This window comes from Gadus macrocephalus, chromosome 23, assembly GCF_031168955.1.
Source record: "Gadus macrocephalus chromosome 23, ASM3116895v1".
In the NCBI taxonomy this organism is placed as follows: Eukaryota; Metazoa; Chordata; class Actinopteri; order Gadiformes; family Gadidae; genus Gadus; species Gadus macrocephalus.
This window is the reverse complement of record NC_082404.1, coordinates 14,591,522-14,618,293: the sequence shown is the minus strand read 5'-3', so window position 1 is coordinate 14,618,293 and position 26,772 is coordinate 14,591,522. Positions and strand designations below refer to the sequence as shown.

At 54.1% G+C, this 26,772-nt stretch overlaps 1 protein-coding gene across 9 annotated transcripts in view; it reads left to right on the top strand.

The window, feature by feature from the left end:
* Positions 1 to 26,772, top strand: part of LOC132452525 (microtubule-associated protein 4) — a 70,889-nt gene that overhangs the window by 39,489 nt on the left and 4,628 nt on the right. For 6 of the 9 annotated variants that reach the window (XR_009524374.1, XR_009524371.1, XR_009524372.1 and 3 more), the window contains 11 exons: positions 1,450 to 2,784; positions 14,864 to 16,071; positions 17,028 to 17,303; positions 19,716 to 19,962; positions 20,557 to 20,616; positions 21,845 to 22,089; positions 22,378 to 22,428; positions 24,241 to 24,333; positions 24,666 to 24,747; positions 25,636 to 25,736; positions 26,166 to 26,349. Coding sequence is in view for 1 of the 9 variants with exons in the window: in XM_060045190.1 (XP_059901173.1) it covers positions 1,450 to 2,784; positions 14,864 to 16,071; positions 17,028 to 17,303; positions 19,716 to 19,962; positions 20,557 to 20,616; positions 21,845 to 22,089; positions 22,378 to 22,428; positions 24,241 to 24,333; positions 24,666 to 24,747; positions 25,636 to 25,736; positions 26,166 to 26,349 (3,882 nt within the window). In the remaining 8 variants the exon portion in view is untranslated. Of the gene's footprint in view, positions 1 to 1,449; positions 2,785 to 11,288; positions 13,190 to 14,863; positions 16,072 to 17,027; positions 17,304 to 19,715; positions 19,963 to 20,556; positions 20,617 to 21,844; positions 22,090 to 22,377; positions 22,429 to 24,240; positions 24,334 to 24,665; positions 24,748 to 25,635; positions 25,737 to 26,165; positions 26,350 to 26,772 lie in introns of those variants that run through there. The other 3 variants (XR_009524376.1, XR_009524375.1, XR_009524373.1) reach the window with 3 other exon arrangements.

Below are 26,772 nucleotides of genomic sequence, written 5' to 3'. Positions count from 1 at the left end.
TAGGGTCATCCGCCAAGCAGTGAGTGTGTCATTACTTCTCAGGTAGTGACTCAACAATGCAGCAGTCTCCTCCTCCTCTCTCCCCCTCCCCTCCTCCCCCTCTCTCCCTCCTCCCCCTCGTCTCCTCCCCCTCGTCTCCTCCCCCTCTCTCCCCCCTTGCCGCCTCTGCTGCAACAACAGCATTGTTCATCATGTATTGAATGGCAGAGCCGGGTTATTGCGCACACACCCACTGTCACACACACACACACACACACACACACACACTCGCACACATGCACATACTAACACATATACACAGACACACAGACATGTTCACAGAGACACAGTCGCACAAACACCGAAAGTGTCAGAAACGGCGAGTTAATCTCCTCCTCTCAGCAACAACACCTCTGCTCCGTCGAGCTCTGTTCTGCAAAGCCCCAACAGACCAGCTCCGCTTACAGGTTACCCAGATTAATGAAATGAAAATATTAGTTACTTTTAAATTTTTGGCGTTCTCGAAATCCTACTGGGACTGGCAGCGGGCCTGATACGTTTTTGGCTTTGGTCCCCTAGTGGCAGCATGGGAGAGCTGCGCTAGCTCACAGACTGAGACCTATCCTAGCTGTTGGAAGAAGTCATCGAATATCTGGCTTGAAAGCTAGTCTTCTGTCTTAAGCAAACAGAGCCTCCTCCTGAGTTGAATTGTGTGTGTGCGTTGCGTTGGGCCGTGTGTGTACTTGATGTGTCCGTGTTCTGTTGGTGTTTGAATGAGTTTGCTTCGTGTGTATGTGTGTTACAGAGTTTGCCCTGAGGCAGGGTTGGATGGTGAGCTGGCCTCTTCCTCATTAGCATTTGTAGATCTACCAACAATCCCCGAAGGCTAGGCGAGATGAAGTAAAGGTTTTATTACAAGAAAAGTTATCAATCTGTCTGTATCATAGAGTAATGTAGCCACCAGGGCCACTAAAAATAAAACAATAGATTTAATGACCCTTCTCTTTCCTACTCCAAAAATCTTTCCACACTTCGAACGTTAGACATTTGTGATTTCTAACTTAACCTCGGTGAGTCATTCAGCATGAAGTTGATCAGTTCCAGGGTCGCATTCTTACAATCAAACATTGTGAATAAAGAAACAGGATTCCCACTCTGCGTTCTGTTGAAAGATTGCAATGCTGTGGATTATTTGTTTTTGTTGTCAGTAAATAAAGTCAGTAAATGATTTTGCGAGCGTGTGTGCCGCGTGCGTAAGAGAGCGTCTGCTTGTGTGTAAGTGAACAAGCGCAAGTGTAAGTGAGCGTGGGCGTGTTTAAGTGTGCGTGCCTAAGTGAGCGTGTGCGCGTGTGTAAGTGGGCGTGCGTGTGCGCGAGCGCGTGTGAGCGCGCACGTGTGTCAGCATGATGTCCCCCCCCCCCCACCGTCCCCTCCGTGTTAAACTCTTACCTCTCCTCCACACACACCAAGGTGCCTCCCCCCTGTGGTCGGACACGGCCCACTGCCCCCCCGCAGACCTCCCCTTCACCGACAGCGTCTCCACGGTGATCAGTCGCCACGCCAACCAGCTGGCCTCGGACGCCCGCCCCCCCAGGGAGAGCGGGGGCGACGAGAAGGAGGCCGAGGCCTCGGACCGCAAGCAGCAGAAGAAGAAGAAGAAGAGGAGGCAGAAGGACGAGGGGTCCTGGGACCAGCCCGAGGCGACAGAGGCCCCGAGTGAGGGCCCCGCCCCCGCCGACGACCCCTACCAGCGGGTCGGGCCGCGGCGCGACAAGGGGGGTCCGGGAGTCGACGGGGCATGGGAGGAGCAGATCGGGAAGAGCGGGGGCCGCGGGAAGAGGGGGAAGAGCAGGAAGAAGCTTCCGGAGGAGTGGGCGGCGACGGCCGAGCCCTTCCTCCCGGCGGGCCCCCAGGGGCCGGCGGGGGTCGGGGCGGCCGCGCCCTCCCTCCCCGCCCCGGAGGAGCCGTTCCCGGGTACGGAGGCGGGCGGGAACGGCCGGAGCCAGGCGTTCCATCCCGAGGAGGGCCTGGTGCCGGACCCCCCGGAGCGGGACCTGTTCTCCTGCCCGGCCCCCCTGCCGGTCCAGAGCAGCGGGCTGAAGGCCACGGCGGCCCCCTTCACCATGCCCGCCGGCTCCTCCCCCCTGAGCCCCGGCCCCGCCCGTTCTCTCTCTGCCACGCCCCACGAGCACGGCGACGGAGTGACGGGCGACGAGCTGGACGGCGGGCTGTTCGACGCCGGCGGCGTGCTGATGGCGTCCTACAGCCCCTACCCAATCCTGACGGACCCCTCCGTCCTCAGCCCCGCCTCCCAGCTCAGCCCCGACCAATACCTGAAGATGGGGGCGTCGCCTAGGCCGACCGGCCCCTCTGACAGCTCTTGGCCCGTGGGCGACAGCGGGGACTTGTTCGACCTGGGCGACTACCCGGCCTCCCTGGGGTGCCCCTTCCCCCCGGGCGTGGTCCTGGACGACACCGGCCCCGCCCCCCTGCGGTCCCCCAGAACCAGCGCGCAGGACTGTCGCGGCCCCCCCCGTGAGCGCCCCGACGAGGCCACGGCGAACAAGAAGCACCGCTCCTCCTCCTCCTCCTCCTCTTCCTCCTCCCTGAAGAGCCCCACGTTCGGCGGGCCCCCGTCCAGCTCTCCCCCGCGGGACTGCCCCGCCCCCCTGGCCTCCTCCCCCCAGGCGCCCCTCGGCTCGCCCGGGTCCTACCTGAACCCCGCCGCCAAGCCCTTCTTCCCCGGCCTCAATGAGCCCCTGGAGGCCCCGGCTGTGGCCCCCGGCGTGACCCCCGTCATGGAAGGTTGGTTAGGGGCGGGGCCCCGGGCGCAACGGAGGGCGGGAAACAATTTGAATCAGTTCATGAAGCAGAGCTGCAGCGCTGTAGCGCTGCGCGCTAAAGAGACGCCTCGGCTCTTTGAGTGACTGGCTTCACATTGTTTCCCCTGTCGTCCCGCGGCCGGGCGCCTTGCGTCCGCTAGGGACTAGGAGGGCACGTGGTGTCCTCTAGGGACTCGCCGATCTAGACCCCCCCCCCCCCCCGTACAATCCCTCCCCTGCATGGCTGTAGATGTGTGCGTCTGGTCGGTGGTGGGCTGGCTGCTCCAGCGCTGGGTGTAGTTTACTAACACTCACCGATTGGGACGGAGGGCACGCCTCCAGGTTTGGTTTGATTCTTCACTAACTCGTGAGTCCTCTTGTCTTCTGTCTGACCCACAATGCACCTCTCCCCTCGGATGTGTTAACACCGGGCTGTCCAGGGCTGCTGCTACTAATCACCGTGTTAACAAATGGGGACCCGCCTCAGGGGAAAGAAACTCTTTCCTTCACCAAACCACCACAGATTAACTCCTCTTTCTGCTCTGACCGGAGGGTGGCGTCTGCATCAAGTTTGTGTTCTGTGTCTCTGTGTCTGGGGATCACCCTGCACGCTCTCCGCGCTGCGTCCAATCAACCGCCACCGTCTGGTCTTTCTAACCCCTGTTTCCTTCTAGAAGATCGTAGTAGTGGGAGCTCAAATTGCCTAAATGCAACGTGTAGAAACTTAACAGTCACACACACACACAGACACACACACTAGTACACCAACACTCAGACACACACACTAGTACACCAACACCCTGACTCACTCACTCGCACACTCACAAGATAATGTAAACAGAGGATGGAGGTTGACGGCGTGTCTTTGCTCTTCTCCTTTCCATGTGTCCCAACGACCTCCACCCGGTTGCTGCTCCGCCTCAGGTGAGTGACGTCATCACTCCTCTTACCTAGGAAGCCTTCGTCACTTCTTCATCTCTCTCCACCTCTGACACAGACGTGTAAATACCCTGACTCCATGTACTGCAGCTGATCTGTTACGCTACGTTATGCTATGTTATGCAATGTTACACTCTTACGCTATGTTATGCTACGTTATGCTACGTTATAACACGGTATGCTATGTTATGCTACGTTTTGTTGCGTTATTCTATGTTATGCTACGTTATGTTATGCTAGTCTATCTTCCGGTGTTCCACCTCCTTCACTCTTTATCCGGCGTGAGGGTCCTGTTTTGTGTGCTGCTTTCCATCGTCAGTGTCTTAATGGACTGTACTGTCACACAGAGGGATGCAAGTGTAGGGTTTGAAGAGGCTTCTACCAAACAGAGCGTCCTGTCAGGGTTACCCTCTTTAGAGAGCGGGCGCAGGCAGCGCGTGCAGGCGGTAAGCGAGGCTGCGTGACTTGCTGTCTGGTTCTGGTTGATCAGTGGAACCGCTTCAGCAGGGAATTAAAAAAGGCTGCGACAGCTATTTTTTTTTCTGTGGCTCAGCGGCTTAAAAATAGAGCCTGTTTGAAACTTTGTGTGTGTGTGTGCGTGTGTGTGTGTGTGTGTCGACGGGCACCTGTATAACTGGTTTCTGCGCCTTCATGACTGTGATTTATGGGCACGGCATCTATACCACCGCTCTACACACACACACACACACACACACACACACACACACTCTCTCTCTCTCGCTCTCGCTCTCGCTCTCGCTCTCTCTCTCTGAGCCGCTCCTAGCCGGGCCCCCCTTGAGACGGCAGCAGTGAGGGCTGATCCAGCAGACAGCCATTCAGGCCGTCAGGGAAACGCAGGATTGTTGACAATTAAAGCGGCAATTAAGCCACTTTGATCAATGTCCCCGCCCACCGCGGAGCGAGGCGCGGCGGGGGGGCTTTCAGAGCGCTCCGGCGGTGTCACTCGCAGGCTCCTGATTTACATACGGAGCCGCACTCCTAGCGTAGCAGTTTGTTTTTAGTCTCTTTACATGTTAATGTGGGAGGCTGTGCAGAGGAACATGTCACGTGAGGAGTGTGTACTGGTAAATCATATGGTAATCTTTATAATGTGGCGCGCGTGTGTGTGTGTGTGTGTGTGTGCATGTACGTGTGTGTGTGTGAATGTACGTGTGTGTGTGTGCATGTACGTGTGTGTGTGTGTGTGTGCATGTACGTGTGTGTGTGTGCATGTACGTGTCTGGGTGTGTGTATGTACGTGTCTGGGTGTGTGTGTATCTTTGTGTGTGTTTGTGTGTCTGTCATTCTGTGCCTCTGTGTGTGCATATCCATGCGTCATTGTGTGTGTGTGTGTGTGTGTGTGTGTGTGTGTGTGTGTGTGTGTGTGTGTGTGTGTGTGTGTGTGTGTGTGTGTGTGTGTGTGTGTGTGTGTGTGTGTGTGTCCCAGCTGCCTTTGGCCTGTGTAATAAGGCGTGGGGCTGGTGTCTCAGGGCGGGACCTTGTGTCACCAAGGCTGCCATTTTGGACCCCTTAAGGAGAGGATTTAGAATAATGGCCTCATGGGAAGGAGAGAGGGGGGAGAGAGAGAGAGAGAGGGGGGGGAGAGGGGGAGAGAGAGAGAGAGAGAGAGGGGGGGGAGAGGGGGAGAGAGAGAGAGGCGTAGAGGGTGAAAAAGAGGGGGAGGGAGGGTGAAAAAGAGGGGGAGGAAGGGAGAGAAAAAGAGGGGGGGGAGAGAGGGAGGGAGAGGCAGAGTACGGGAGAGAGAGAGAGAGAGAGGACACTCTGTACCGTACTGTTACACCAGGGATAAAGGAGCAGGCAGAATGTGTTTTGATGTCTCCGAAGACGGGGGGAATAAAAGTATCAACCAAGACAGAATCCTCATACAGCTAATAGTGTGTGTGTGTGTGTGTGTGTGTGTGTGTGTGTGTGTGTGTGTGTGTGTGTGTGTGTGTGTGGTATGACAAGGGACAGGTAAACAACATATCTCGAGCGATTAAAACCAGAAAGTCCATAATCAGATGTAGAATATTGACAGGCTGCCACCTAATGCTCATCAGGGGTCCATGCTGATGCAACGTGCCCAGAGTCTCATTTCCCCAGGCTCTAGTCGAAGCAGGAAGCCGTTCATTTAGGGTAGAATGGAAGGGAGTCTAAATCTGGGGAGGAAACGATGGCTTTGCCTCAATCCCCTAATCCTATTCAATGTTGCATTCCCGTTTCTCAGTCCTGTTGTCCTTCTGGGGATAGATGATGCCTCTCCTTGTGAGAGATGTATGATGTTGGACAGGTGACAGGAGGGCCCCGTCTTATTCCTCACCTTAATATACAACCCGTCTACTCCAAACACCTAACGACTGCTTTCAGAAGCTGCTCCTCCCCCAGCTTGCAGTATTGTTCTTCCATCTGTGATCAATCCATTGGTCACATACATCAAGTCAAGATATACGTGCATACGTTATTGGTGATACACCAATAACCTACACTGAGTTTGACTGTCCTGATGTCAGCTGAAGGACAACATCCTCACACCTCCACAGAGAGCATCGCAGGTGAACTGATGAACACTCGCACAACTTTTTGACAATTCTAGACATCGATTTACCCTCACACACTTTAATTTACCGACATCTGTGAACGCTGATGGGCCGATATCAATCCAACCAAAAGGACAGACAGACAGACAGCCAGACAGACAGACAGACAGACAGACGGAGCACTGCCTTAATTCACCTGTATACAGTCATCTAGGGACTGGGATGGGCGGACGGACTCCCAGTTGGCCGTCGGACGGACCATTAGGCAGACAGTGAGTGGGCAGCAGGGTGTCCTGTAAAGTGCTGAACCACTTAGCACTGACTGGCTGTCATTATGTCTGCGTTGGTCTGAACACAACCTGCTCTGTAGGAGAGATCAGGACATCAGTTATTATCACATACAGGGACACCTGGGTCCACGAGTCACATGTTGCACACATGGGACTCTTTGGGGTACATTAACATTTATATTCACATTTAGGGGATTCAACAGACGCTTTAATCCAAAGCAACTTACAATAATTACATTTGTCAGAAGAAAGAGAAACAACCTATCGTTGTCGGTACAGTAAGGATGTCCATAGAACAAAGTGCCAAGGCCTAAAAAAAAAAGAAGTTTGGTTCCTGTTGGTTGTCAGTTGAGGTCATGGGTAGGTTGGGAATTTTTTTTATTTTTTTATTTTATTTTTTCCAGCGGCAGCGAATGATGGGTAGGTTGTTTTCATTTAAAAACGAGAAAATTCGCTCATCCTTGTACAGAATGAAGAGGTGCTGTACCAAAACGTAATTATAGTTTGCATCAAAATTAATTAATTAATTAATTTTTTATTTTATTTTTTTATCAAGCTCATAAAATAATTTGGGTCGCACATAAATTGACAGGGTCGGTCGGAAACCGGAACCAAACAAAAAATGTTTTTAGGCCCAAGCACTAACAATCGCTAGGTTAACCCATTCCCCGTGCGCAACAAAGATAGCTAGTATAATGTGCATCATGTACATCATGCAATGAGTGCGTAAGGGGGGTGTGGGGGAGGTAAGTGGGGAGGTTATGCAGAGTCTCAGTGAACTCTGAACACAGAACCAAGTGCCAATGGGTTCATGAGTCTCTTTCATGAATGCCTTCCTAAGTCTCTCTGTTTGGTTCCAGGCTATCATTTTGCTGCCTAGTATTATTTCAATCAGAGAAATGAGTCATGCGTTCATAAAAAATATATATATTTTGCAGTGCCTTGAAACTATTATCGAAGAGGTCCCCCCCCCGGTCAATGGATCAGCCCCATGGGCCACTGGGGGTTTGTGGGGGTTGCCATGGAGACAGGACATCCGTTAATGTTGCCATGGGCACAGCAACAAATGTAGGAACATTGGATAATTTGATATTGGTTTTTGAAACCCAATGTGAGGGATGGCGCACAGTTTATTCTGTCAAACACAAAGGACAAGTTGTACACTCACGCAGAGTGATGGATCATGTTCGCGGCCTGCTAAGCGCACAGTTTCAGGGATTGTAAGACGGCACGCTAATCACTGAGAACAGGCCACGCCCCTCTGAAGGAGGAGGAGCCTCACCGCGGGGGGGTAGCTAGCTACCTTAAGCAGGGGGAGGAGAGTCCTCTGGCCCACCTGCTACCTGCTACCCCCCCCCCCCCCCCCCCCAAGCCCAGTCAGCCCCGCCTCGCAGCCACTAGAGACGGGACCGGAGGAAGACATGATGGTGCGAGACACAGTTTCCAAGGCAACCGTAGGCAGTCACTGGTACGGAGGCTTCTGGTGAGGGTCTACCACGGAGGGTGGGGGGGGATATCTATAAATAGACGTCTGTGTATCTGACCCTATAGTCCTCCTATGGAGGACTATAGGGTCTCAAACTTCAGGCGGAGAGGAACGGCTGACTAGCAGCAGCAGTATCACACGATGCAATGTCCTCGGCCCTCAGAGTCGGTGGTCGATGGTCGATGGTCAGTGGTTGATGGTCGGTGGTTGATGGTCAGTGGTTGATGGTTTCCGCTCAGTCCTAAACGATGAGCTCCTGTCTGTTTTTCCTCAGCCCAGCCTGTAGTGACTACTAGGTACGCTGCCTTGATCAAGCTTTCGATTTGTGTAATGCGCACACAAAGAAGTGTGTGTGCGTGTACACGCTTCTGCATTTCTTCTTTCAAATACGTGTGTGTGTTCTTCTAGTGGAGTAAGGCCAACTTGAATGTGCATTTGTTTTTCTCAGCCTGTGTGTGTGTGTGTGTGTGTGTGTGTGTGTGTGTGTGTGTGTGTGTGTGTGTGTGTGTGTGTGTGTGTGTGTGTGTGTGTGTGTGTGTGTGTGTGTGTGTGTGTGTGTGTGTGTGTGTGTGTGTGCGCGCTCCATAAAGGGGCTGTATGAACCCAGAGTTGTACAGAGAGAGAGCAGAAATCAGCGAGAGAGAGAGACCATTTTGAAACCAAACAACCAATTTCTCTTTTTATATTCTGAAGGGTTGCATTTCACCCTCCTGTGATTGACTGGCCTGATGAATAATCTGAACCAATCAGGGACAAGATGCCCATGTTCTCAAAGCACATCACACTCTCTAATAGCAGACAGACGGCCCGGCCACTTCGAACAAATTACACCCAAATATTAAATGGGACCTTCTACTGCACATTCCGCTGTTAATCTGTCTATCTGTCCGTCTGTACTTCTTCATGTCTGTCTGTCAATCCGTCAGTCGGTCTGCTGCTCTGTTCAGCTGAGTAATGGCGTCCGTCACCCCGACGTGATGCCAGCCTCTCTGTGGACGGGGAAAAGCCCTTTGTGATGGAGCGTTTGTGACAGACTGCAGCCCACTGGAGAGGTGTGTGTGTGTGGGGGGGGGGGGGGGGGGGTGGTGGTCTGTGCTACCATGGAGGAGGAGGACCGGAATCTCTCTCTCTCTCTCTCTCTTTCTCTCTCTCTTTGTCTCTCTCTCTCTCTCTTTCTTTCTTTTCTCCCCCCCCCCCCCCCCCCCCCCCCGCCGTCCACTGTAAGGCTCAGATCAGATGCTCGTTATCGGGGTGGTCTTCCGTGAGTGTGGTCTGGGTACGTGGGGGCGACTCGTTGTCCGTTCAGATGACCTCATGGCCCATGTGGGAGGCAGGCTCCTTATTATACAGAAGGGGGGGGGGGGGGGGGGGTGCTGAAAACAGCAGTCTGAGGACCACTGGGCCGAACCACCACAGGCCGCCCTCCCTGTGTGTGTGATGAGATGTGGGCTGACAGGGCAACAGGGTCTCAGCACTGAAGGCCTGGCCCCTCATCGGACTTGCATCCCCTTGACCTCCTGCTGATCGTCTCAGACACACACACAGAGTCACTGACACACACCACAAACTCACACACACATACCGTACACAGACACGCACCACCAACTCACACAGACTCATAAAGACCCCATACTCGCACTGATCCACACGCACAAACACACCACGCACACACTCACCAACACACACACACACACACTGCAAACACAATCATACAGCCTACTGCATGCATGCACACTCACATACACTTACCCTCTGCATGTGCTTGTTCGAACACAGATACTGTGTGTAATAAGTGTCAGAAACACCTTTACTCACACACACAGGCACACACACAAACAAAAGTGTTAGAAACACCTATTTTTACCATTAACTTCTGCCACTATCACGATCTCCTTCTGCAGTCTGGGAGGTGTTTGTTAACGATAAGAGAGATGGGATCGGGGGCCAGTCGCTCCACTAGGATGAGTAGGAGGCAGTGCTGATGCTGAGAGCAGGGAGGGCATGAAGAGGCTCATTGTTGAACGCTGTCTCTGGGCACAAACGCACCAGACACTGTTTATTTTAAAGCTCAATAGAGGAATTAAAAAGGAAGCCTGTGGCGATTGAGGCATATTTATAGAACAGCGCATCCTCCGACAAATCGTTTCCTCGCCGTATTCCTCATCAGCGGTTCAAAGACGGTCCTTGTTGCTGTGAGCGGTCTCTTCAGGCTGCGGAGCCCGCCGCTCTTCATCTGTTCTCTATAGAGCGCTGAGCGGGCGTGGTGCGCTGTACGGGGCCGGGACTGTCCACCACGGGTCCTGGGTTCACAGCCTCGTCTGGTCGTCACGTTGTGGAAGTGCAGGAGAGCAGCCGGCTCTCTCTGCTCTATCTGCTGTCTCCTCTCTGGTCTCTGGTCTCTGCTCTCTGCTCTATCTGCTGTCTCCTCTCTGGTCTCTCCTCTCTGCTCTCTGCTGTCTCCTCTCTGCTCTCTCCTCTCTGCTGTCTCCTCTCTGCTCTCTCCTCTCTGCTCTCTGCTCTATCTGCTGTCTCCTCTCTGCTCTCTCCGCTCTCTCCGCTCTCTGCTGTCTCCTCTCTGCTCTCTCCTCTCTGCTCTCTCCTCTCTCCTTTCTGCTCTCTGCTCTATCTGCTGTCTCCTCTCTGCTCTCTGCTCTATCTGCTGTCTCCTCTCTGCTCTCTGCTGTCTCCTCTCTGCTCTCTCCTCTCTGCTCTCTGCTCTCTCTGCTGTCTCCTCTCTGCTCTCTCCTCTCTGCTCTCTGCTGTCTCCTCTCTGGTCTCTCCTCTCTGCTCTCTCCGCTCTCTGCTGTCTCCTCTCTGCTCTCTCCTCTCTGCTCTATCTGCTGTCTCCTCTCTGCTCTCTCCTCTCTGCTCTCTGCTCTATCTGCTGTCTCCTCTCTGCTCTCTCCTCTCTGCTGTCTCCTATCTGCTCTCTGCTCTATCAGCTGTCTCATCTCTGCTCTCTCTTCTCTGCTCTATCTGCTGTCTCCTCTCTGGTCTCTGCTCTCTCCTCTCTGCTCTCTGCTCTATCTGCTGTCTCCTTTCTGGTCTCTCATCTCTCCGCTCTCTGCTCTATTTGCTGTCTAATCTCTGCTCTCTGCTTTCTCCTGATTTGTATGAATAGTGTTCACTGGAGCTTTTCCCCCTCACTACAATTCATTAAATGATCCTTCCATCATTACTGCTCTACTGTATCTGTACGGCTATACTGTATCTGTACTGTGTGTGTGTGTGTGTGTGTGTGTGTGTGTGTGTGTGTTGATCCATGCATGCAGCCGTCTGTGTTTCTGTGCCAGACGGAATGTGAAGAATACAGGGGGCTCGGGCGGGGGGCTTACTCACTCCACTACAGTGGGCGGGGCCTGTGAACCTCAGCAGCCAATCGTACTCCGACACAGTCACGTGACCTGACCAGTGTTCAGTCAGAGGGGGAGAGAGAGAAAGAGAAAGTGGGTACAGACAGACAGAGAGAGAGAGGGAGGGAGGAGAGCGAGAGCCACACATCCAGTGGGCTCAGTGTTTCTCTGTGGCTCCGGAGAGATGCAGACGGAGAGACACGCTCAGACTCAGACACACGCGCACTCCGCTGCCCCGCGCGCACGCCGCTTCACACACCTGGGCGTCTGAATCGAAGAGGAGGAGGAGGAGAACACAAAGGGAGAGGAGAGAGAGGAGTAGACACGGTCCAGACACGGGGAGCAGACACGGACTGAAGGGAGGAAAGAGGAGAGAGAGGTGCCATGTCTTCTCTCTCGGACCAGCCGCCGGGATCCCTGTTCTCCGAGTACAGCGAGCTCGCCCTGGCCCCTGGGGGGGGGGACCAGGGCTGGGACTGGCAGCACCAAGCCGGTGGGGAGGCCGGCCTCCCCCGGTCTCCGCTGGCAGGGGGCGGGGGGGCCCCCACGCCCACCCCGATGACCCCGCTCACCGACGAAGACAAGCTCTGCCTGTTCGCGCCCCCCGGGGCCAGCGCGGAGACGAAGGGCCCCGCGGGGCCGCTGACGGCAGTGGGGGGCGTCCACGGAGCCTACCTGGGCAGCGCGGGGGAGAGCCCTGACAGCCCCCCGTCGTCCTCTCCCTCCCCGTCCGCCGTCTCCCCCATGGGGCGCCTCACCCCGTCTCCCGCCCTGGGCTTGAGGCTGGGCGTCTCTCCCCCTCCCCCGGGTCCCGGGCCGCCCCGCGTGGACCCGGCCTCCCCCGTGACCCCCGGCGCCCACTACCCGCCGGGCTCCCCCCTGACCGGGACCTGTCCCGCGGGGGGGGTCTCCCCCACCACGGCGTGGAGCGACAGCTGGGGGGAGGAGTCGGCGCCGCGGGAGACGCCCGCCGACGGAATAGCAGGAGTCATCAACGATAACTACATGGAGGAGGAGGAGGAGGAGGGGGGGGGGAGGGCCGGGGCAGAGGTGACCCCTGATGCCCGGCTGGGGGCCGAGGGGTTCTCGCCGGACAGGAGCGAGGAAGAGGATGAAGAAGAAGAGGAGGAGGAGGAGGAGGAGGAGCAGCAGGCGGAGCTGCGTCTGTGTCAGCAGAGGAAGGCGATGCGGCGCGCCATGTCCGAGTGCTCCCACCTGTCGGTGCCGTCCGGCGCGGACCCGCCCGACCACTACCCCGGGGGGGCGGGGCCGGGGCAGGAGAACTCCGCCCCTCCTGCAGGAGGCGGCCCGCGGCGCTCCTCCCACAGCCCGGCCATGAAGCGCTCGCTCACCGTGGCGGAGGACCCGGCGCCCCCCCAGACCCTGTCGGCCGCCGGCGCCACACGGGCCGACCTGAGCCAGCCCGCCGACCCGGGCCCCGCCCACTTCCTGTCGGCGCCAGAGGGCGGCCCGGAGAACCGGTTCCCCCCGCTAGAAGGAGCGGTTCCGGACGGCGTCTCGCTGCCCGTGCCGCTCAGCCCCGGGGGCCACGGGACCCCCCCGGAGAGCGGGTCCGGACCGGCCCACGTCAAGGACGCGCCAGAGTCCGTCCCGGACTCTGGCCCGCCCCGGTCCGGGCACGGGGACGACCTCACTGAGGGCACCGCCACGGGGCTAGACACAGAGCCCACCGGCCCGGACCCCGGGGTTAAAGTGGGAGGGGACACAGAGGGGTTCTTTGAGTCCAGGGGAGACGCCGGCCCCTCCGTCAGCGCACTAGAGGGTAGGTGCTGCTCATTCATTGGCCCGCGCCGTTGTCGAAGCAGCCCAGGTTCAGACCCTTGTTCACTCCCGTGTTCAGACCCGTGTTCAGACCCGTGTTCAGACCCCTCTTTGGGCTTTTATCAGACGGCTGGTCAGTTTCCTCTTCAATGGTGCGTAGGGCAGGGCCCTGATTCTGTCGCACCAGGGACAGGTCATCTTTCTTTGTAAATGTATTTGTGGATCAAAGGTCACTGATGTTGAGCCTCCACCAAATCTTAAAGGGAGGGAATACCTTGACCAAGGTAAGCTGATGCTGAGGTGATGGGCGTGGCCGCGTCTGTGGTGTGAGGATTGAGCTGTCAGCCGGCGGACGTGTTCAGCTCATGTTGAGATCCTTTCTCTCACTGTCTGAGTGGGGGTTATGTGTGTGTGTGAAGGACATGGTTATTTTTCTTGATTTGTGTCCAGCAGACTTCGACAGCCTGCAGACAAGGTCTCCGTTAAGGGGTTAGGAGGAGACAGGGAAGAGAGAGACATAGTACTGAAAAACTGGGATTATATGGCCTACAGCTGTGTGTGTGTGTGTGTGTGTGTGTGTGTGTGTGTGTGTGTGTGTGTGTGTGTGTGTGTGTGTGTGTGTGTGTGTGCGTGTTTGCGTGTTTGCGTGTTTGCGTGTTCGCACTGTGCCTCTGGGCATTGTGTCAACAGTCACAGTAGTATTCTGCAGTTGTTTATTATTGGTATTCTCCTTATCTCTCTTTGTTCTCAATCTCGCCTTCTCTTGTTTCTGTTATCTTCCGTCTGCCCTGTGCAAAGAACATCGGGCCAGAGGCTGTTGAATGCTCTCCCTTTCCCTCGCTCTTTTCTCTCTGTCCGGCTTTCTCCTCTGTCTCTCTCTCTTTCCCTCTCTCTCTCTCTGTCGCTGTCTCTCTCTCTCTCTGTCTCTGTCTCTGTCTCTCACTCTCTCTGTCTCTGTCTCTCACTCTCTCTCACCCTCTGTCTCTGTCTCTCACTCTCTCTCTCTCTGTCTCTCACTCTCTCTGTCTCTGTCTCTGTCTCTGTCTCTGTCTCTCACTCTCTCTGTCTCTCACTCTCTGTCTCTGTCTCTCACTCTCTCTGTCTCTGTCTCTCACTCTCTCTGTCTCTCACTCTCTGTCTCTGTCTCTCACTCTCTCTGTCTCTGTCTCTCACTCTCTCTTTGCCTCCGTCTCTCATTCTGTCTTTCTCGCTCTGTCTGGCTCTCTCGCTCTCTCTAAGTTCATCTCCAGGATCATTGTTCTTTATAATTTATATGAAGGTCAACCATCACCATAAACACAGCGCAATTATATGTAGAGCTTTTGTCTGCAGAAACATAAAAAGCATGTTTAATATCCAGCGTACAAAACGCTGAAGGCGACCCCTGAGACCGTGATGGATGCTCCCCATCACACGTCCACTCAATACTCCATGCCCGTTCTCGCTTCTCACTGCCGTTTCCATTGATCGGCTGTAACGTCAGGGATGAGTGGCTGTCGGCTGATTATTATATTTTTTGTTCCATCATTATTTTCCTTATTGTGTTCCAACGATCGACTGTTTGCGAGGTCAAAGGTTGAGATACACGTTGGTTGCGAGGTTATGAGTAGTGGTAGAAAATGTCTCTCACCGTTTGTCTCTATAACCACACCGCCTCCGTCTCTGTCCCCCACAGACTCTCAGACCCCAGTGAAGTCAGACACAAAGGAAGTCAAGATGGAGGACAGCATGGAGGACAAGATGGACGACGGCATGGAGCGGCTGGACGAGTACGTCCAGCTGGACGAAGCTGACCGGAGGAGCGTGAGGGTGGAGCTGGCCGCCCGAGAGGAGGAGCAGGAGAAACGCCACAAGTCAGCAGCCGCAGAGGAAAAAGAGACGGAGACGGAGAAGGGGAAACAGGCGGAGAAGGTCGCTGAGAAGATGGAGGACCGGGTGGAGAAGACACCGGACAAGCCTCCGCCGGCGGACATGGTGGCCAAAGGGGTGGAGAAGGTGGAGAAGACGATACACGTGAGCGCCGCGCATGAGGACCAGGAGACGGTCGTCCTGGAGCCGACCACGCCCGGGGAGAAGGCGAAGGCGGTCGTGGTGACGGAGGTGCCGGAGAAACCGGAAGCAGGAGACGCCAAAGGAACAGAGGTCTCTAAAGCCCCGCCCAGCCCGGAGAAACAGCCAACCACCGCCCTGCTGGACGCTGGCTCGGCCACGCCCGAGAAGCACAGCAACAAGAGCACGGAGGATCACCAGGTGGAGGACACTAAGGTGGAGAAGTCCAAGGTAGAGGTGACCTCTTTGGAGGACACTAAGGTGGATAAGTCCAAGGTGGAAGTAACCTCTGTGGAGGACACTAAGGTGGAGAAGTCCAAGGTAGAGGTGACCTCTTTGGAGGACACTAAGGTGGAGAAGTCCAAGGTGGAAGTAACCTCTGTGGAGGACACTAAGGTGGAGAAGTCCAAGGTGGAAGTGACCTCGTTGGAGAACACTAAGGTGGAGGAGTCCAAGGTGGAAGTGACCTCGTTGGAGGACACTAAGGTGGAGGAGCCCAAGGTGGAGGAGCCCAAGGTGCAGGAACCCAAGGTGCAGGAGCCCACCGTCTCCGTGGTGGAGAAGGCGGTGAAGACGGAGGAAGAGGCGCTGACGGAGGAACGACATGATGAGGCAGAACCAGAACGCCAGCAGGAAGAGAAGCCGGCCGCCGCAGCGGTGGAAACTAAAGACAAAGCCAAGGAGGAGGTGAAGAAGACTGCAGAGAAGAAGGAGGCGAAGAAGGAGGACGGCAAGGAGAAGGCCGGTAAAGCGGACGCCGTGACCAAGAAGCCCTCAGCCAGACCCCCCACGGGGAGCCTGAAGGAACCTTCCAGTCCTGAGAAGAAGACCAAGGTAGGTGCTGCTGGTCCCTGGTCCTCCTCAGTAGCTCAGCTGCTCCCTAAGCTTGGAGTCAGGGTGGGGTTGCAGTATCAACACTATTTCACTGTGGGAAACACATCATTTAGCATCGACAAGTTGTCTGAAGAGGGTGGTATAGTCTGAAGTTTCATCAGAGGCACATATATACACATCTATAAACATATATACACATCTATAAACATGTATACCATCTACAGACTCGCACCTTGATTTAGAATCTTCTTAGCCACTAAGGTAGGTGTTTGGTCACAACCCTCCCACCCCCCTCGAAAGGGTTTGCCCTATTCCACGCCTCTCTTTACCTTCATAGGAGTAATGAATTAGCCTGAAACCCATCCCTACCCGTTGCTTAGCTACTCATTTCACTATACCCGCCTCATTATTTTGTGTTTGTATGATTTTATGATCACGGCTGCTTGCGCCATTTGACCATTTCCATTTAATGTTTTTTTTTCCCCCATTTTGTTTTCGCTTATCTCTTATTTCTCTCTTTGCTCTTCCTCTATCTCTACCACCTCCTCCTCCTCTATCTCTTCCTCCTTCTCCTCCTCTTCTGTCTCTACCTCCTCCTCCTCTATCTCTTCCACCTCTACCTCTTCCTCCTCTATCTCTTCCTCCTCCTCCTCCTCCTTTATCTCTACCACCTCCTCCTCTGTCTCTACCTCCTCCTCCTCTATCTCCTCCTCCTCCTCTATCTCTACCACCTCCTCCTTCTCCTCCTCCTCCTCTTCCTCCTCCTCTATCTCCTCCTCTTCCTCCTCCTCTTCCTCCTCCTATATCTCCTCCTCTTCTATCTCCTCCTCTTCCTCCTCCTCCTCTTCCTCTTCCTCCTCCTCTGCCTCCTCTATCTCCTCCTCCTCCTCCTCCTTCTCCACCTCCTTTCTCATCTCCTCAATCCCTCCTCCCCCCACCCCGCGGCACACCCTCAGCCTGCTGCCACGGCAACCAAACCCCTCCCCGCTACCAAAGCCCGGCCGGTCTCAGCGGCCGCCCCCCCCACCAGGCGCCCCGCCTCCTCCCTCAACACCACCACCACCACCTCCACCTTCAACAACTCCACCTCCATCTCAGCCCCACTCGCCAAAAAGACCCTCGCTGCCAGGCCGGCCACCGCCCCCACCGCGGGGGCCCCCAAGAGGGCCCCCGGCCGGCCCTCCTCCTCAGTCCCTAGCACCGGCCCCGCCCCGCGGGACGTCCGGCCAAAGGTAAGGCCCCGCCCTCCCAGGAAGCCCCGCCTCCCCAGGAAGCCCCGCTCTCCCAGGAGGGGAGGGGAAGAGCTACAGCTACTTAATAGTGCTCTCAAGCGATTAAAATATTTAATCACATTAATGTCACAGTTAACTCACGATTAATCGCGAGCAATTGCGATTAATCGCAATTCTTTTTTCTATGCTGAATATCCCTTGATTTCTTTGTCCCATTAATTTTCTCATTTTAATGCTCTTATCAACTTGGAGAAGTACATCGGCTTGCCTTGTGCAAATGTTTTTTTATTGATAACAACATTGGCATAAACTGATCAAAACAGGACGATACAAAAAAAGAGCCTATAGTGCAATAAAACGATGAACATACAAACATACTGCCTTGAACATAGCAGTCAGGCTACTGCTTCTTTGTTTTGAGCCAAAGAACAAAAAAAAACAAACATTCAAGGCATTGAGCGTTTACAAAATTGTATACAGAGCGATTTACAATAAGTGCATTAGTCAGCAGATACACCACAACAACAATACAGCGCTGTGGGTACAGTAAGGATGTTCATAGAAACAAGTGCCAGGCACTAATAATCGCTAGGTTAACCCATTCCCCGTATACAACAGAGATGGCCAGGATATGACGCTACACAATGCTAAGACTCAGGAGTCACCCTGGTTCTCTTCTTGATGAGGTTTAGTTTTATGATGATAGGACAGGAGTTTAAACATTTACTCCCCAGCCGGTCGTTCTTAATGGCTTCCAGAGCTCTGTCTCCAGCCTAAAGTCAGTGACGTTACAGTGCCCTCCGGTGGCGGCCCGTTGTACTGCAACACTGCGCGGGTAACCCTCAAAATAAACAGGTATTTTTTAACCTTAACGCAAAGCCCCGGAGTGGGGGGGTTGAGTCGGGGTCTAGTGAGGGGGTGAGTCGGGGTCTCTAGCGAGGGGGTGAGTCGGGCTCTAGCGAGGGGGTGAGTCGGGCTCTAGTGAGGGGGTGAGTCGGGGTCTCTAGCGAGGGGGCTCGGCTGTGTGTGGAGCATGACCTGCAGAGCCCACCGCCAAGAGACGAGGAGAACCCAACACACACGGCCCAGTCCTGGTCACCTCAGTGCATTCACCTCCGGGGTCTCAACCACACATCCATCCCCGCCCCCTCATGTCATCCTCCTGAGCTCGCTAGACTGGGAGCCGGTCTGAGGAACCCCTTAGTGGTCTGAGGAACCCTTTAGTGATCGGAAGAACCCTTTAGTGGTCAGAGGAACCCTTTAGAGGTCAGAGGAACCCTTTAGAGGTCGGAGGAACCCTTTAGAGGTCAGAGGAACCCTCTAGAGGTGGGAGGAACCCTTTAGAGGTCTGAGGAACCCTTTAGAGGTCTGAGGAACCCTCTAGAGGTCAGAGGAACCCTTTAGAGGTCAGAGGAACCCTTTAGAGGTCAGAGGAACCCTTTAGAGGTCAGAGGAACCCTCTAGAGGTGGGAGGAACCCTTTAGAGGTCAGAGGAACCCTCTAGAGGTGGGAGGAACCCTCTAGAGGTGGGAGGAACCCTTTAGAGGTCTGAGGAACCCTTTAGAGGTCTGAGGAACCCTCTAGAGGTCAGAGGAACCCTTTAGAGGTCTGAGGAACCCTTTAGAGGTCAGAGGAACCCTCTAGAGGTCAGAGGAACCCTTTAGAGGTCAGAGGAACCCTCTAGAGGTCGGAGGAACCCTTTAGAGGTCAGAGGAACCCTTTAGAGGTCAGAGGAACCCTTTAGAGGTCAGAGGAACCCTTTAGAGGTCGGAGGAACCCTTTAGAGGTCAGAGGAACCCTCTAGAGGTGGGAGGAACCCTTTAGAGGTCTGAGGAACCCTTTAGAGGTCTGAGGAACCCTCTAGAGGTCAGAGGAACCCTTTAGAGGTCTGAGGAACCCTTTAGAGGTCAGAGGAACCCTCTAGAGGTCAGAGGAACCCTTTAGAGGTCAGAGGAACCCTCTAGAGGTCGGAGGAACCCTTTAGAGGTGGGAGGAACCCTTTAGAGGTCAGAGGAACCCTTTAGAGGTCAGAGGAACCCTTTAGAAGTGGGAGGAACCCTTTAGAAGTGGGAGGAACCCTTTAGAGGTGGGAGGAACCCTTTAGAGGTCAGAGGAACCCTTTAGAGGTGGGAGGAACCCTTTAGAGGTCTGAGGAACCCTTAAGAGGTGGGAGGAACCCTTTAGAGGTGGGAGGAACCCTTTAGTTACTTCACTCTTAGGAAGAGATCCTGTGGGATTCTTGGAGAATTTTTGTATCAATTTTTTTTGCTCCTGCGATGCATTGGTTGAACAATGTTGCGCTTGGATCTCCTCCAAGATCAATATTTATTGATATATGCATCGATTTATATGTTTGTGGTCATCCCTAATGTCTTCAATTGACCTCTGGTGTTTGTTTCCCTGTCCTTGTAGACATCAACAACCACCACAACAACAACAACAGAGAGGCGTGCCCTCGGGTCAAAGGTCACCACCTCACCGGCCGCTCGACCCCCAGCTGGCCCCGCCCCAAACAGGAACGGCACCGCGGCGGCTAGCAAGACCGCTACCGCGGCAGCTAGCAAGACCGCTACCGCGGCAGCTAGCAAGACCGCCGGGGCGGCACGCATGACGGCGGCCCCCCGCCCTGCGCTCAGCGCGGCCGCCAAGAAGCCCCTGGGTAGGAAAGACACAACATGCTAACACGCACGCACGCGCGCGCACACGTACACATGCAAATAACACTGGATTAGACACGTTGTGGGGATGTGAATTCATCTGGTCAATTTTCTTTATAAATATTTTGTGTATTTCATCTTTTTTATATATATTCTTTTATTAAAGATGAAGGTTGGGTATTTAATCCAAGCGAGTGTAGGTAAGGTCAATAGTTAAAGGTAGTAAAGCAAAGGTCAGTAATTAAAGGTGGTGTACGTAAGGTAACTAATTAAAGGTAGTGTAGCAAAGGTCAGTAATTAAAGGTAGTGTAGTTAAGGTCATTAATTAAAGGTAGTGTAGTTAAGGTCATTAATTAAAGGTGGTGTATGTAAGGTGTATTAGTATGTAAGTGTTGTTCGTCAGGGGGAGCAGAGGTCCTTTAATTGAGGGTTGTTTATCTTCAAAATCGTCCTTCTCTGCTCTCCCTCTGTGTAACCCAAATCCCAACTGCAATACCAGCGTACTTATTGACTTGATTTCATTGTTATCGTGTTGGTACTAGTTATGTTGTTTGTACTGGTTATGATGAGGCTTCCTCTCTCCGGGTTATTTGCAGCCTCTAAGCCGGACAGTAAGCTGGGAGAGGACAGGAAGCCGGGCCCTTTGAAGACCTCAGGTACATGGCCAATAAATCTCCTTCTTACAACACACACTCGCACTATCAGCTATAACCTGTTTCTGCATGGTTTTGTACAGCTTGGATACATGCTGCACTGTGAGGAGAAGGCTATTTCGGTCTCATTCAGGCTAATTCAGGCTTGATTTCATCAATAAAGACGTAATTGAGTTGTACACCTCTAATAGTCCTATGCGTAGAGTAGAGCCCCCCCATGGTCAGAGACTAGGGACCAGGGATGGCTTTACGCTAGCAGAGCTGTCAGTGAGGCTGAGCTGGGGGAGTTGACGCGTCGGACACACAAACACCAGGACGGTCCCGGACTGGGGGGCGGGGGGGCGGGGGCGGAAAGGGTGCTTTGTTATTGAAAGGGGAAGCCAAAAAGCTAGAGCACAGCAGTTTGTGGATTAGGACCCTAACCCCCCCGGTCCTGTGGGCCGTGTCCAGCCAACCTGCTGACACCCCCTCCCTCTAATCTCCTGCGGCTCAGAGGCAGCGCCCCCCCCCCCCACCCCAGACCAGGTGGAGAGGGGGGGTGATGAGGGTGAGGGACCCCATGTGGAGAATACAGCTTGGGGGGTCTTTAAGTGCATTTACATTCGGGGCGTTTAGCAGACGCTTTGATCCAAAGCGACTCACAATAAGTACATTAGTCGGAGGGAGAAACAACAATTTAGCGCTGTCGTTACAATATGGAAGTTCATAGAACCAAGGGCCAAGCACTAACAATCGCTAGGTTAACCCATTCCCAGTATACTACAAAGATAGCTAGGATAAGATGCTACACGAGGCTGAGTACTATTTTTAAGTGAAAGGACGTACAACATACTATAAGTGTGTAGGAGGGGTGGGAGGGGCTGGCTATGCGGAGTCTAGGTGAACTCTGAACAAGTCTTGAGTCTTTGAGTCTCATTGACTGAGATAACAGCATGTGTGGGTCGGTCAGGAGCCCATTGAGTCAAGTGGCGCTTCAGTACGGAGAACATCAACCGCAGATCAGTACAGTAAAAGATGAGTAAATGGTGAACGGACTGCATTCTTACCGTGCTTGTCGAACCGGTGGCCACTCAAAGCGCAAACCCTAGCTGCTAACATTCACCCACACCTCCACACACCGACGGCGCTGTGAACCACGCAAGGCGGCAGCCAGCTCGTCAGGAGCAGTCAGGGTGAGGTGGCTCGCTCAGGGACACCTTAACACTAAAGTAACATGCGTGTCCCTTTGCAGCGGACCCCCTGAAGCCCCGGACCACCGCCGCCGCCGCCCGCACCGGGGCCCCCAAACCGGCCAGCGCCAGCATCGCAGAGAGGAAGACCCTTGTGTCCCGGGCCCCCCGCCCAGCCGCCCCCTCCCCCTCCACCGCCAGGACCAGCGCCTCCCGCCCCGGGGCCGCGCCCAGTCCGGACCCCAAGGCCGTCCGCTCCAAGGTGGGCGCCGTGGAGAAGACGAAGGTCCCACACACAGGAGTGAAGGTAGGCCGACGCCCAGCTGACCCCTGAGGAGGCCTCTGATTGGTTGCTTGGTGTTTGGCTCAAATGTCATTCAAATAAAGAACTTTAGATAGATAGATAGATGATATTTTATTCATCCTTTGAGGGAAATTCAGGTATCCAGGAGCTCACAATTCTTGAATTTAGCGTTCAGCATGCTGGTCACCATGAGAAGTGAAGTGGTTCGCTTTGAGCGACACCCCCATTGTTGTTGTTGTTGTTGTTGTTGTTTTTGTTGTATTGTTGACCCAGGTGGGCTTCTCTCCCCAGGTGTCGTCGACCGCTCAGAGCAAGGCTGCAGCTGCCAAAGACCCCGCTAAAGTGAGTTATCTCTCGCTCCCGCTCTCTCTCTCTCTCGCTCGCTCTCGCTCTCGCTCTCGCTCTCTCTCTTGCTCTCGCTCTCGCTCTCTCTCTCTCTCTTGCTCTCTCATGCAAACACATCTGTTGTGTTTCTGAAACCTCCCAACAAGCTTGCAGAGGAATACATCCCAAATGTCCCTGCTGCTTCCAAAGTTATGAACGATGAAGATGACATAATCCTTCATCTTGCCACAGCGAACGGGGCCATTCAGTGTTTCATCAGTGCAGGTGACTGTGCAAAGTCCCCAAGTAACGTTAAACCAATAGAGACATGTCTCCTCTCGGTGGAATGGGCCGACAGATACTGAGCTACAGTCTGACTTGTGAGACGAGATGACGGCCAAACTTCTCGAACCGAGCAGCGCAACACAAATCCTCCTGGTGGCGTTCCTCGTGGAAACCATGGAAACGCCCTCCTCTCCATCCCCTACTGGATCCCTTCTCTGGCTCCCGATTGGCTCACATTGGCGTTGACTGCAGAATACCCCGGCTCACCTTGAAGACTGTCCACCACGAGGCCCCCACCCCCCTCAGGGACCTGCGGCTCCCCCAGTACCCGCTCCCTCAGATCAGCCACCTGCGACCGGCTCCTCATCCCAAACCAACCTCGGGACCGCTGCAAACCGTTCCCTCCGTGCCGATTCTCCCCTGATTCCGAGCCTCCCGTCCAAACACCTCCGAGGGAGTCCCAGCTCGCTCCACATTCGAAACCGGCCTCAGAAGCTTTCCCATTGGCCCTCAATCCGACCAATCCCCTTCTCCCCTCCCCCCCTCCTAACAGGCGCTACACCTATCTATATATCTGCGTGTGTATGTTTCCATATTAATATGTATTTATGTGTTTTTTCACTTCTGCCTTCAGCCTCTTATTTTTCCACTTTGTAAAGCGGCTTTGAGATGCAAATCTATTTCATTATCTAAAATATCCCAGCTGTTGCAAACATCTCCTTAATCCTTATTTTACACCATCTACCACACCACCTGAAGCCAACGTCACATACCTTCCCTCAACATGACCAGCATCTCTGCTGCTTGGGAAAGCTGTCTTAAACCCTGAGACTCTTCTCTGGTTTATCCTTTTACCCTTTGTAAAAGGGAAATATGCCCTCGTCAGATGTCAGCCCACCTGAATTAGTAGCAGGCTGCTAACCACGTAGCACCCTGCTAACCGAGTAGCACCCTACAAACCAAGTAGCACCCTACTTACCCGGCTCTCTCTGTTAACCTCATCAATCCACATTTCCGAGGAATAACATTCCGGATCCTAGACGGTCCTGTAGTGACCATTTGACCTGAAAGGCCGCACTTTAATGTTACTGGAGTGAAGATCGCTGCTGAGATTTATAAACATGATAAGATTAAATACTTATAATGATTGAGTTAACATATTTTAGGCAACAACACATTGATTTACTTTGATTAATTATATTACAAAAATTGGGGTGTCATTCTTATCGGTACATTTCTGGTAAGATAATAGTGCACGACTAATCGTGAACATCCCTATAACCCTTAGTTAATTTAGCCCCAGAGTCTTTTCTCTGTCTTCTGCTGTCCTTCCCTCACTAACCCTCCTTCTTCCCTCCTGTCCTCTCCTTTGCTTTCTGTCTCCTATCTCCTCATTTTCCTCCTTCCTCCATTTTCCTATCCCTCGATCGCTTGCATCATCCCCCTCCCTCCCTCCCTCCCTCCCTGATCCCCCCCCTCCCTCCCTGATCCCCCCCCCCCCCCCCCCCCCCCTCCCCCTCTGTGGTGGTCACCGTATGCGTCTAGGTTTCCCTAGACTTCAGAAAGCCAGACTTCAGCCACATCACGTCTCGCTTGGGCTCCAAGGAGAACCTCAAGCACATCCCCGGGGGCGGGAACGTAAGTAGCTCCGCCCCTCCGACGTCAGAGACTTGGTGAACACCCCCGTCCTCTGAGGAGGGGCCCACAGGAACATCAGCGAGAAAGGCGGCATTAATGGCACAAACCAAGTCACGTACTGTGCTTCTCACATCCACTGTGTCGAAATACTCTCATCTCGTGTTGGTCTAACGAGGGTTAACGTTCCTGTCTGTTCTCCACAACAGGTTTCATGGTTGGGATCTTTTCCCAGTTCCGCTCTGCTCCACAGGGAATGCTACCTCAGTCAGCATGATGTAGCTTCAGTAAAGAGGTGATAAGCATGTTCCTCCTGCGGTGTGTTTCCCTCTCAGGTTCAGATCCTCAGCAAGAAGGTGGACCTGAGTAAGGTGACCTCCAAGTGCGGCTCCAAGGACAACATCAAGCACAAGCCAGGTGGAGCCCCCTCTGACACGCCCCTCTGACGCGCCCCCTCTGACACGCCCCTCTGACGCGCCCCCTCTGACGCGCCCCCTCTGACGCGCCCCCTCTGACGCGCCCCCTCTGACACGCCCTCTGACACGCCCTCTGACACGCCCTCTGACACGCCCTCTGACACGCCCCTGCTGACACGCCCCTGCTGACACGCCCCTGCTGACACGCCCCTCTGAATCGCCCCTCTGACACGCCCCTCTGACACGCCCCTCTGAATCGCCCCTCTGACACGCCCCTCTGACACGCCCCTCTGACACGCCCTCACACACTAGCGGCTCTCTCACTAGCTGTTCACAAGCTGCTTACTAGCTGCTCACACAATAGGCACTCTCTCACTAGCTGTTCTCTCACTAGCTGTTCTCTCACTAGCTGTTCTCTCACTAGCTGTTCTCTCACTAGCTGCTCTCTCACTAGCTGTTCTTTCACTAGCTGTTCTCTCACTAGCTGTTCTCTCACTAGCTGCTCTCACTAGCTGTTCTCTCACTAGCTTTCTAACACACTAGCTGCTCATTAGCTGCTAACACATTAACTGTTCTCTAGCTGCTCACACACTAGCTGTTCTCTAGCTGCTCACACACTAGCTGTGCTCTAGCTGCTCACACACTAGCTGTTCTCTAGCTGCTCACACACTAGCTGTTCTCTAGCTGCTCACACACTAGCTGTTCTCTAGCTGCTCACACACTAGCTGTTCTCTAGCTGCTCACACACTAGCTGTTCTCTAGCTGCTCACACACTAGCTGTTCTCTAGCTGCTCACACACTAGCTGTTCTCTAGCTGCTCACACACTAGCTGTTCTCTAGCTGCTCACTAGCTGTTGAGCGTTGTCCTGAACATCATGTAACCCTTCAGGCGGTGGCGTGGTGAAGATCGAGTCTCACAAAGTGAACTTCAAGGACAAGGCTCAGTCCAAGGTGGGCTCCATGGAGAACCTGCTGGGCACCGCAGGGAAGGTGAGACCCCCCCCCCCCCCACGCGGTCGATCCATGCTCTGTACTTTGTTATTGATGCCTCACTTTTATATGAACACTCTTTGTGTCGAGTCCCAAGTTACATTTGGATTGAAAACCTCTGCAAACTCCCAGATGCGCATGAACCGATGGGTTCATGCGCATCTGGGAGTTTGCAGAGGTCAGCAAATCCCTTACCCCTCCCCCTTGTTTTGAAGGGGGAAGGGGAAGGCGTAAGGGGTAGAAATGGGATTGGGCCTTAATGTAATATTTCTATTGAGTAAACCTATTGACTCTGAATTGAGGACCATGGATCTGACCCAGGACCATGAATGTGAATGACCCCCCTAACCTCTGAGGGCAGGGGGTATATGAGGGTCCCTTGCTCCTCCAGCGGTCGCTGATCTCTGTGCGTCTGGTTTGTGTTTCCAGGGTGACGGGGGCCAGGAGCCGGCGGAGGAGGGCAGCGTACAGGCCCCCTCTGTGTCCGCTGAGCCGGGGCCCCAAGAGGCCCCCGCCGCCGCCGCCCAGGAGAACGGGCTGAAGGAAGGGGGCGCCTGTGGGGGCGAGGGCCTCTGTGATGCCCCGGTCCTGGACACGCTCATCCCCGAAACCAGTAAGTGTGTGTGTGTGTGTGTGTGTGTGTGTGTGTGTGTGTGTGTGTGTGTGTGTGTGTGTGTGTGTGTGTGTGTGTGTGTGTGTGTGTATCTCCTGGCGTTCACTACATGCATCCCCCTGCACCAGAGATGTAGAGAGGGTTATATTCTACTACTGTTGACCGCAATGCAACAGGCTGCAGTACCAAGCCTGAGCACTGGGGGGCACCAGAGTGCCCGACAGCATAGATTATATTTCAGTTCAAAATTTAACGAACATAATGCCAAAAGAAAAGTTTGTTTACTTATCCATCAGATTACGGTCATCGAAGCATAGATTGAAAATGTTTAGCCAAGGCTTCTTGCTAGTATGCTAGTAATACGTAAGTATGTTAGTACGTTAGTATTCTGGTGAGCAATTGAATGATGAACAAAGTAATGAC